This window comes from Desmodus rotundus, chromosome 13, assembly GCF_022682495.2.
Source record: "Desmodus rotundus isolate HL8 chromosome 13, HLdesRot8A.1, whole genome shotgun sequence".
NCBI lineage: Eukaryota > Metazoa > Chordata > Mammalia > Chiroptera > Phyllostomidae > Desmodus > Desmodus rotundus.
In genome coordinates, this window is record NC_071399.1 from 92,740,371 (window position 1) to 92,752,431 (window position 12,061).

Genomic DNA, 12,061 nt, shown 5'->3' on the forward strand with positions numbered 1-12,061 from the left:
AATTACAGCCTCTACCCTGCGGTCTCAGCCACAGGTTAAAGCTAAACACCACGCACAGAAGCTTCCCAGTCCAGACCTCCGACAACCGGTGTCCTTTGTAACGGACATAAAATGCATCCTTACTTCGTGCAGGCTCACAGAAAGGCCAACATGAAAACAGAATGACTAATAAGTTAGATCCTCTGACTACCAAACGGTCAGACCATAAAACCAAACGCAATCGTTACTGCCAGCAGTTGGAAATGACTTATTAGCTGTGCATGTTGTAAATATTTTAACAAAAACGTCAGCAAAGGAGGTTAATTTTTAAGAAGCCTAGAGGAAAGGTGTCAGTAAGGTTCAAGTTCTGTTTGCTGTGTGGGGTTCACTGTGGAAGCCAAGGAACAGCGTGCCTGGGTTTCAGGAGCCCGGGAGAGACACGGTCGAAGCAGGGCAGTCGTTTTGGCTTCATCGAGTCCGTGCACGTGGGACGCACGGGGGACTCCGAGGCTGTTGGAGAAGGGGAGTTTGGAAAGCGTTTAAGCCAGGGATGTTCGGCCTCGGCAGGTTTCCCATGTCACCTGACGCCCCATCGAGGACAGTCAGTGCTGCACTGAGCCAGTGCCGTGGGGGACAGGGCACCTCTCCAAGGTGTTGTGGGGACTGAAAAAAGGCCATGAGCCACTTCTGAAAAAGCACTATGGAGGAGGGTGTTCAGAGGGTTAAATGAGAATGTATATATCATATGTATATATATGATAGTAGTTTGAAAGTTATATAAAGGGACACTCAATTGTTTTGTGTAATGAAATTAGTCTGATACCAGATTTATAAAACTTATTTAAGTGTGAGTCCACACAAGTACTTACTGTCAACAGCTTGATGTCAGTTTATGCTCTTCTCTTCCTGCCAAGCTGAACACTTTCCCAGATAATACCTCATCCTTTAGCCCAAGGGAGCATGAACCTGGACCCAGCAGGGGTGTGCCCCACGCCCACCCTCTCGGTGCTGCCTGGGGTGCTGCCAAGGGCAGAGCTGAGGCAGACCACTCCCATAGTGTAAAATTCCCAGTGGCCACCTTGAAGAGTTCAACGAAACAGATGAAATTAATGTTAACAAATATATCTCTTAGCCGAATGCACCCCAAGTGTTACAGTTTCAATATGTAACCCACTTTAAAAATCCGCTCTTTTGGTTACGTGTTTGCAATCCCGAATTCATTTTGTATCCTAGCACATTCAGCTGCTCTGACCAGCTCTACTCCGAACCTTCTGTGCTTATACGTGGCTGGTGATGACTGCAGTGGGAGGGCAGACCTGAGCGGGGCCCATCTGTCAGCACGCCCCGCTCTGCTGCGATGGGAGGCTGTGGTCTGAGAGCCCACTGCGTGGGCGACCGGGTGGCCCGGGGGTCCGAGTTCTGCACGCCCGCCCCAGTGCGAGCTTGTGACACAGGAAATGCGTTAACTCCCACGTCACTGAAAGTGTGGTCAGGCACCTGCCCTTTACCTCTCTAACACTTTAGAGCCAAACTCATTAAACTCATTATTACTTCCAACCAATATATTTAGTATGACAATGATGGTAATTGCTTTAAATGATAATTAACTACATACCGTGTGACCCTAAATTAAAAGTATTATCTTAGACAAACTGCCAGTGAAGTCACTTGTCCAAATGCATGGCTCTGAAGAGACCTTCCTCACGGGCCGCCGCTGGACAACGGACGGGCGCACAGTTTCAGCAGAGCCCGCGTTTCCCCAGACACTCGCCAGTGTAGAAGGGCACGTTGCACTCATATGTTTTCACCTCACATCTCACCCTGAGCAATATTAGTTCATACAGAAGGAATTAAACTTCCCCCTGATTTTTACGTCCCCTGATGACCGTGCACACTCGAGTCCAGTGTGCGCAACCCACCTACTGAAAACTCCCGTGTCGACGCTTGGCCATAGTTCTCGGGCAGTCGCATAGACTGCGCCGTAGAGTTAATTTGTAAATCCGCTGTTTAAAATCTGGGACTTCGTTTATAAACTGTGGGTTGCTTTGAAAGCTTACCCAACAGCCTGTTTAAAACGATGCATTTTTAAAAATACACATTTGGGGTAAAGAACATACCGGAAATGCTTTTGCAAGTGCTATAATTAACAACAAAGCATAACGCCACTGAATAAAATGCCATTGCCGTGTTCATCTCGAACACGGATGCTCACGGGCAACGCAAGTTTACTTAGACGAAGGTGAGGGTTTCTCAGCCCGGAGCGTGGTGCGTGGTAGGCCCACAGGTTAAGTGAGAGAGACAGAGATTCTGAGGTACGTCCGGGTTCTCTCAAAAGCAGTGGGAGAAAACAAACCTCCGAGGTGAGGCAAAGCCTAGCGGGATGAACCTCGCCGGGCGTGAAGCAGGAACAGGTACCTGCTGTGGAGGAAGGCCAGGCCGTGAGGTCGGGGAGCTGAGTTCACACAGGGCCACGCACAGCTGTGCTTGGTAACTCAGTTCCCATCCTTCCAGTGTGCGAGCTTCCTTACCCTTTCCAAGTCCACATCCTTTCTCTGAACCAGAAGTGACTCGTCACTCACGACCCAGACTCGAGTGAGGAACTGAGCCGTGAAGAAGGAGGTCTGTGTTTGTCTTTGTGGCAGTTCCAGGTAACCAAGAAACCCTTAGCGAGAAGGAGAGCTACTCAACCTTTCACACTTGGGGGCAAATTCCATGACATCAGCAATACCGTCTCTCTCCCAACCTAACTACAGAAACCCACCGCAGCCGTGGGGACCTGTCGTGGGTGACAGGCACTGCCTGTGTGAGATGGCAGTCACAGGAGCCGAGAAGGACGTCGAGGGCCTGTTTGCATTTTCCTCCACCCACTCCGTGAACAGTGTGCACGCTGAGCAGCTCTTAGTCCCAGCACTGGCTTTGCGTGGCGGACGTGAACAGTGGACAGGGCAGATGCAGAGCCCGCCCCTGCAGTGGGGAGATAGACAAGGGAAAGTCCGCGGGGCGACAGTGTGACCGACGCTCCAGTGACGCGACGGAGGGCATGCAGATGGCACGCGAGCAAGCACACCGCAGAGCCGGGCGGGTCACAGGGAGTCTGGGGGGGACAATGACTCCCTGCCTGAGACCAGGCTCTCCGACAGGGGGTCATCCGCTGGATGAGAAGGACTTGGCCCAGGACTGTGGTGAGGTAGAAGGGCCAGTCTGTTCCAGGCCGGGGGACCGTCATGCTCAAGGACAGTCAGTGACAGCAGTGTGGCCAGACTTTCGACTGTCCGGAAGATAGTGATGAGAGGGAGGAGTCCAGCAGGTTCTAGACCGTTCAGGTGGTTGGAGACAGTTCAGTAGTTTGCAGCTTCTTCCAGGAGCCCTGGGAAGCAGTGGAAGGACTTGAGAGGGATTTGTCTTGGAGAGTGACCGCCAGACCGCTGTCTGGCACAAGTGCAGCAGGGGACTTTAGTGGGAAACCCACTGGGAACTCCGCCTACCAAATCCTGCACCGCTGTGCATGGGGGCCACAGACGGGGCCACAGACAGGTCCGCTCTGAGAGGCAAAGCCTGGGCTGAGTCTGTCCGCAGTGCTGAGTCGCTCTTCACGGAGGCACACCGCGTGCCACCACCGCTCCAGCGTGTCGTAGAGGACGGAGCCCAGGAAGTACGTGACCTAGCAAGGTTGCAGAGTGGCAGGTGGCTGGCCCAGCGGCCAGGCCAGCCCTCCTGACTCCTTGGCCCGCAGGGGCGTCTCTGCAGGCCCCTCCAGAGGCTTTCAGAGAAAGTCCGCGTTCACCAAGGAGCTGGGCAGCTCTGTTCAGACGGGTCACCTTTGCATTTCTTCCTTTTGCTTAGGAGCCATTCACCACCTTCTTCCTCAACACCAACGATGGGAAATTTGACCACCCTGGCCGGACCTTCTCCTCCGTGGCCCGTTCTTGGAGGACCAGCCAGAGAGACACCTCTGACGTAAAGGTGGGCTCCTTCATTTGCTGACGTTGATTTGATTTCAAACTATGTTGAACTTCTAATGTTTTAATTTAAGTGGGTGTGTAAGACATTGCATATAGCAGCTTAGTTCCATTGTATTTTGAAATGATGTGATACCTCCAACCTAAAAGGACACTGAGGGAAATAATTTCGAGCTCCGTAGAAAAAGATTCAGGATGCTTTTATATTATTCAGTTAAGGTGCTTTTATTATTTCAAAAAATTGCTCTCGCATTTAGATTGAATAGTCAGGGATTGGAAAGAAAAGCCCATAAATTGACGTTCCTGCTGTTAACTCAATATTTGGCCCGTTCCACAAAACACAGCAGGAATTGGATTTGACCTTAATGTGTCTTACTGTTACAGCTCGCCCGGCTCTGGGTTTACGCAGCCTGGGGCAATTAATAAAGCATTAATGACAAGGCCCATTTGAAATGGAGGCTCTTCCCCACAGCCCCAGCGTTTCCCCGCGTGTGCCTGGGGACCTTTTCCGCCACACACGGTAGATCAAACAGTACACACGGTATCTAGGAAGAAATGAGAGCAGGCGGTGCTGCCCGACTGCTCGGTTCAGGACGGAGGCTGGCCCGTCCTCTCTGTGGCTTCTGGTCAGATAGCGGTGGTGTGCGGAGCGGTGCGCTCCTGCGCTCTCTCGTTGCTCTTTTATTCCTCTCCGATGGTGCGGCTGCACGTCAGGTCATGGCACAACCATGCGTGCTTCTTACTTTAAGCCCTCTTCCTCCGAGGCAGGTTCCCCATCACTGCTGTCACAGATATAAAAATGCCATCACGTTTTTGCAGCTAGGGTCTCGATCCCACAGCAGGCAGCAAACTCAAGGCAAAATGGTCATTTTCAGGCTTGTGCCCAACTGTCGCAAACATTTCAGAAGGGCGATGGCGTGTCACTGAACAGGAAGAAGAGTGGGGGTACCACTTTCGGGGTTCTTTTTGAAAGCCAGACAGAGGAGGCACACCCCAGGAGTGTGCAGCCTGCCTGCGGGTTTCACTGGCAGCCATCGAAGTGTGCATCCGTGAGTACCAGTTGAATGTTAATCTGCACCCACACCACAGTCGCATTTGGAAAGAGAAGAATCGAACGTATATGCTTACCATGTTAAACTCTCGAGGCCCACGTCGTCCTCTGAACAGACGTGTAACCTCACTGAGAAGCTAAACCCAAAAGCATCGTTGAAACCGATCGCAGTGAAAGCAGGGAGGGAGCCTGCTTCTCCCTTCAGAACGCTGGGAGGGGTGACAGGAGGTGGAGAGTCCGTAGGGTCTAGAACTCACATCGTGTTCATGAAGAGCACTCAGTAAAGACCTTATGTGTGAAGTAAGTATTTTTACTTCTAGTTTAAGGCTCCCTGTTCTATGCGAGACCATGTACGTCTTAATTCAGAGCTGCATCCACATTCTCTCCAGCTCTTTTAAGTAAAAGTGCCTGTTCACTCTTACTGATATCCTCACATGGGGAAAGGAAAAGGCCCTCGGCCCTGGCCTTTCGACTCCACTCGAAGACCCGCACCCGGCTCGGCCACTCTCATTTGTGCGTGGAGACGGTGATCTGTTGTCGGCCCTCCTCCCACCCAGGCACTTTATCGGTGCCTTGAGCACCAGGCACCCCTCCCCGTGGCATGTCGGTCTCAGAGGACCCAAGCCCACGCCAGGCCCTCCCTGTAGAACTGCCGGGAGAATCCTCCTATGCTTCGAAACTTTTCAGAAACATTCACATTTTGTCACCAATCGTGATCTTTGGGCGCCTGGCGTGACGACATTAAGGACAAAGACCGATGGGGCTAACGCTAATTTGAGGGGGGGGGGTATTTTCCTTCTCAAATGGCCCTATGCAATGCAGACAGGTAGCACCCCAACCCCCCAACTTCACTGGCTCATGGGAAGCTCGTTCCCCAGCTCGACGGCCCGCAGACCAGTCTCGTTCTCCGTTCTCCCTACCAGCCCGAACCTGCCGCGTTCTCTGGTAACACATCTCGAGTATCTTCCCGCGCAGAGCCTCTTTTTAAAGCAATTTATTCTCACAGTCTCCTGCTGATGGATGGTCACTCGTTCTGATTCCCATCGTTTCTGTTAAACCCAGAGCCGCAGTGAACGCTCTGAAACAGGCATCCTGATGAATTGTGTGTTTATATGTCAAGGAGAATTTCCGTTAATGGGACTAGGGGCCGAAAGGCCATCTACACCTGTAACTTTGAAAGGCACGGCCAAGCCAGGATTCCCGAAGACGGTAATTCCCCGTGCTCGGCTGCACGTGCGGGCGGTCCCTCCCCGCGCCCCTGCCCCTGCCGCCGAGGTTCCCAGTGCCGACTGCTGCTGGTCCGATGAGGGGATGCGGGGTGTCTCTGCTTGGGCTTACGTCTCATCAGGCGTGAGTGAAGTGCATTTCTCATACGTGTGTTCGCCTGTGAACTTACTCATACTCTGCGCGTTTTCAGTTGGGTCACACGTCTCTTTCCTACTGACTTGAAAAAGGTTTTTTTTGCAGGAAGTTGCGTGGCACGTATGATTCCTCAGGCTTTCTTTCAGCTTTGCTGTGTTGCTGTGTTTTAATTACGTTTTTGGTGGTGGAGGGGGTGTGCGCAAATCCCTTTATTTGGGGTTCTCAGGAAGGGACTGTTAAAAGTTTTGGGAAATACTAGTGCTGCCTTGGGATTTTCTAAATTCGTATTTAAATGTATTGATTAAAGTGTACAGTATTTTCCCCCTAAAATAATACCGGATTTAGCAGGGAAGAATATGTTGCCCAGAGTATAGAATCATTTTGCTAACTGTGAGTTAAAACCTAAGCTTTTTGATTTTTTTGTCCCTAAGCTGTAAACTAAAAGTATGTGATATTGTAAAGAAATGGTTTTCCATTTCTGAAGAAAACTGTCTCTGCCCTGTCTAACTCCCTTAATCCCCGAAGAGACCCCTGGGACGGAGCAGGTGGTTTTATTCTGTCTGTGTTCGCGGCAGCCTCCCCCGTGCCCATGAGCCCGAGCCGCACAGGGAGGGGTGTCGGCTGGTGAGTCGGCTCCCACCAGAACCTATGTGCTTTTATTTGTTATTTCTCTCCCCCAGCGCAGTCTTGGTAACGGTGGCACTCAACTTCTGAAGTTCTTACGCTGATTCTCCTTAATGTCTTCAGAGTTGTTACATGACTTCTGAACAGCCGTGTGGATGTCAGAAAAGGGAGCTGCCATCCGCTGTCATTAGGTGACATAGTGTAAATTAATGCGGTGACTCATTGACCCGTTATGAGCTCGCACAGAATCAGCGAAGGCCAGGGCATCCATCTTCCGGAAAAAAAGGGAGAAAAGAGATGGCAGTTTTGAGACCTTGCAATGAATTATATCAGAAAAGTAAAAATGTCTGCGTTGGTTTGGATTTCATGGGGAAGCCGTAAAACGGTGAGCTCGCTCACAAAATACATGAGACCGAAATGTCAGGTCCGAGGCCGTAGGTACACAATTGTGACAGTGTTGATAGTGGCCTTCTGTCATTCGCGGACGCGCTTTCAGTCCAATTTCTCAGCAGCTTGAGCTTGTCCCAAGCTTGTAAATTAGAAATTATGTTTCAGGATATTTTCTTCGTGTTGATGGAACGTGAATAACACCATTAGCCACCCCGTGGGGTTCTAGTACCGCTGTTAAAATAAACCAGAAATCGCATTTACAGACACAGAATGCCCGTTACAATATTCATCTTGCCGTTTCTTTAATAGCATTAGGTATCTTTCTGCACCATTGTTCAGTTAGGAAACTTTCAGCTGCTCTGGCTCTCTCCTCAAAGAGAAGCTGGTTAGCAGAGGTCTGTCCATGGGAAGCGAGGAAGCGAGAGCGCCGTTGTCCCAAGCCGGCCCCCACTACCGGAAGTCCCTCTGCAGGGGCACACTTGCAGGGGAGCACAGCAGAACCCGCTGCTTGTGAGTGAGTCTCAGTAGTCTGCAGACACGCTTTCTTCCTGGTTATTCGACAGGGTCCTCAGAGCGGTCGCGGGAGGGAGCTGCCATGGTCTCTGCCCTTTCACAGAGGTTCGGGGGGTTAAGTCGAGTGGCAGGAGAAGGGCATGCTGGGACAGTGCGGAGGCTGCTGAGCCGTCTCCGGGGCTTTGTCCACGGGCTGGTGTGCTGCCGGAGCTCTGCTGTGTGAGCCTGTGGTCACACCGGTCCCTGGGACCGGCTGGAGGCATCGACCAACCAAGGCATTCCTTCCTTAACCGTGCATTGCTGTGTAAAAAACCACCCCAAAATTTAGTGGCTTAAACAATCGTTTTTTCCTCAGTGCTCTGCAGTCAGGCTAGGGTTCTTCAGGTGCAGCTGGTCTTGGACCCACGTGGGGGCACCTGGGGTGGCCCGTCTGGGTCTAGCAGGGGTGTCCAGCCTGTGGGCATCTCTGGGCCACACTGGAAGAAGAAGAGCTGTCTTGGGCCACATGTTAAATATATTGCAACACGTAATCACAAAAGTCTCATAATGTGTTAAGTATATTAATGGTTTTGTGTTGGGCCACATTCACAGCCGCCCTGGGCCGCAGGTGGTCCCCGGGCCACGGGTTGGATGCGCCTGGGGGGACTCAGGATGGCTGGGACAGCAGGGGACAGGCTGGTCCCTCTCTCTGTGTGCTGTCCTCCCATGGAGGTCACTGCACTTTGCAGTCTTCCAGGGCACGTGACATAGCTCTTCGCCATAGGAGGAGGGACAGGCCTTCTCCTGGGAGAAGGCCCCCATTGTCCTCGAGCCCTGACCACTGCTGGCACAGCAGTGAGAGGGACTCACCCCCAGGCTCATCGGCTGCAAGGCCCAGCTGCAACCACCGTTGCAGGACTGCTGTGTCAGGGCCCGCCCCCGGAGCGGGCTCCCTTCAGCACAGCCCCGGCGCTCTCGGTGTCCACCCCTGGGGTGAGTTGCTGGGGGAGGTGGTTGGGTGGAGCTTGGGCGTGTCCTGGAGCTGTCAACCCAGTGCGCTGGCTCTGGGGCCTCAGGGAGGTGCAGGCCAGTGTCAGCCACCACCTGTACCGTGCCCAGGGTCACCTGGCATGAGCTACAGATGGCTGCTACTTCTCCTGGGCTTGGAGGTGCCAAGGAGAGGCCAAACTGTAAACCAGGGCCAGATGCCACTTGTTGGAGATGTTTTAGGAAGGTCGAAGCATGAGCCACGACAGGCCATTTGTATGGAAAAGCCTCTGGAAACAGCTCGGGTGGACCCACTGGTTGTGTGGAGGCGGGGTCTCAAGAGAGTCACCAGGGTGGGGCCATCAAGGTGAGCCAGGTTGGTGGAGACTGTGCCTGCTGGCTCTGAGGGGAAGGGCTCAGCAAAGGAACAATGGCCTCTGCCAGCACTTCTGTCTGAGAGAAAGCTGTCCCCCCAGCTCTCGTGCTGATACTGAACTCATGTGGCTTTATGAGCCTCATGTGGCTTTGGGGCTGCTGGCCCAGTGCTGAAGCTCAGAGGGAGTGAGTCCGAGTAAGTCCGTGCTTTGGACTTTTTAAAGAGGAACTGCCTGGGACTCCAGCAGCCTCTCTCTCACTCAGCCACCGCCCGGCTGGTTCTCATAGCCGGAAGTTACAGGGACTCTACCCAGCCCTGGAACCCTGGGCAGTGGTGGGGGTAGGGTGCTGGCGTGGGGCTGGGACCCCTCACTCCTCAGGGGGGTCCCCTATAGTCCATGTATTTCTCCCAATTTTATCCCACCGCACGTGGGTGTGGGACCAGCCTGTTCTGCTCTCCGCCCTCCTACGGTGTTGATGTGGTCTCTTCCTTACGTTCCTGGTTGTGGGACTTCTGTCCTGCTAGACTCCAGGCGGTTCTGAGTGGCGGTTGCTGTGCAGAGCAGTCATAAGTTCGCTATGGTTGTGCAGGAGGCGAGCACCCAGGCGAGCTGCCCACCTCGTGGCTGGAAGGGAGCCCAGGAGAAGCTTCAGTGTGCGCTCCTTTGGGCTGCAGAAGCCAGGTTTTTTGAAGACCTCAGTGTCTGACAGTCTTTTAAAATGGTCTGTGTATCACTAGAGAAGATGACAGAGGTTTGGTTGTGTTACACAGATAACTGCCCTTGTGCTTTTCACAGTGTATTTTAAAGTTAATTTAACTCTCGTTGGTATTTGAAAAGATCGCTATTTTTTCAAGGGATAGATGGTATACGTGAAAACTTAAGTGGTTTTTTCTTTTCATTTTCCCCAGTTAATTTATTAAAAAGCACAACAAAAAAGAGCTTTTAGGGCCGTCACATCTGTTCATTTCTGTGTCAGATTTACTCCGAAGTGACACGAAACACGTTTGACTTTGCACAGCACCCACATCCGCCTCGAGCCCGGCCGTTACTGCCTTTCTCGTGTACGAGTAACTCCATTGTCCTTGACCCAGTGAATTAAGAACTGACTGTTCGGGCGGCATGCATGGAACAGTAAATACATATTATCGTGTTGTGTATTACCTCTTCGCTGTGTTTATTAGCGGGCATAAAAATAATTTGTTTTGCCAAATTACAAGGTAAAACAATCTTTTTATAGAAATTAGGAGTTGTAGTCGCCAGCATAGTCAGAAAAACAAGTAGAAGATATTACGTGATTCTTCACCAATACTGGCAACAGCTATTTTTGAATTTGGATATTTCATTAATAGTATTCAGAATAGTTTGCTGAACAGCATGGACTTTTAGATGTATTTGTCTAGTAATGTTATCGTGAACTATTACTGATTCTATAACTCATTTCTCTTAACTAATTGTGGAAAGATTGAAAACCTTATAAAGGTAAATCATCAAGCAAATTATTTAAGAAAAATGTGTGTTTGTGTGTCTCCTCTTCCTAGACTCTTATCTAAAGAGAACTAAATTAAGAATAAAGTAATAAAATATTACATTTAAATAAATTATGTAATTCCATTTAGTTAAGTTATAAAATAATAGTTCTATTCAACTGATTTTTAAAGTGGCTTAACATGCCCCACTTTCACTTTGGGCAGGAGCTAATCCCAGAGTTCTACTACCTGCCGGAGATGTTCGTCAACAGTAACGGGTACCGCCTGGGAGTCAGAGAAGATGAAGTGGTGGTGAATGACGTCGACCTCCCGCCGTGGGCAAAGAAACCTGAAGACTTCGTGCGGATCAACAGGATGGTAAGACAGATGATGTTTCTGCCTAGGCCATCACCAAGGAGCAAAAATACTCTGTAGTTTTGTTTGCCTCTCGCACGCCCCCTACTGGGGACCTGGCCTGCAACCCAGACATATGCCCTGACTGGGAATCGAACTGGTGACTCTTTGCTTCTCAAGCCAGCACTGGATCCACTGAGCCACAGCAGCCAGGGCCCTGGGTGCTAATTCTTAGTAAATGCGAGTAGCTATATGGGAAAGAGTGTGACTTGGAGTCTGGAAGTTGCCTGCTCTTGAATCTGAGCTCTGCAATTTACTGGTTCCGTTGTCCCTCTCATCTCTCATCTATAAAATGGGGATACCTCATGTTTATTAACAATCATCATCTATCATAAAATTCATTTGCTTTCAGCATGCAGCTTTATGATTTTTAGTAAATTCCGAGGGGTGTGAGACCAGCGCTTCAATCTAGTTTGGGGACATTGCGTCGGCCCACAAGTATCCCATGCCCACCGCAAGCCCAGCAAGATTGATCTCCTTTCTGTCTCGATAAGCTGTCTTTTCTGGTCATTTTGTGAAAATAGAAACCGTACAGTGTGCGTCCTTCAGCGTTTGACTGCTTTCACTCAGCACAGTGAGAGGATTCATCCGCGCCCGAATGTGGGCCGGTGCTGCGCTCCACCGGGTGGGTGCCGTCCCTCTAGATGAGCAGTTGGGTTGAGCCACTTCTCCGCCCTTGTGCATAGAGCTGCTGTGAACGTCCGCATACAGATGTCTGCGTGGGCCTGTGCCTCGTTGCCACCTGGGGGGGGAATTGCCGAGTCATGTGGCAAATTTACGGTTAACTATTTTAAGAAATCACTTAGCTGTCTTGCAGAGTGGCTCTGGCGTCTTATGCCCCCTAGCAGCGTACGGCGGTGCTGGTTGCTCTCCGTCTTCATGAGCTTTTCCATGAGAGCCAGTCTACTAGATATGAAGCAATGCCTCACTACAGTTTTAGGTCCTCAGTGTCTGACAACG

The 12,061-nt window shown here is 51.1% G+C and overlaps 1 protein-coding gene across 5 annotated transcripts in view; it reads left to right on the top strand.

Moving 5' to 3' along the window:
• The window catches only part of NBEA (neurobeachin), a 470,020-nt gene that overhangs the window by 411,455 nt on the left and 46,504 nt on the right, over positions 1 to 12,061 (top strand). For all 5 annotated transcript variants that reach the window (XM_053916392.1, XM_053916393.1, XM_053916394.1 and 2 more), the window contains 2 exons: positions 3,823 to 3,942; positions 10,913 to 11,065. In XM_053916392.1, the coding sequence (XP_053772367.1) occupies positions 3,823 to 3,942; positions 10,913 to 11,065 (273 nt within the window). The remainder of the gene's footprint in view (positions 1 to 3,822; positions 3,943 to 10,912; positions 11,066 to 12,061) is intronic.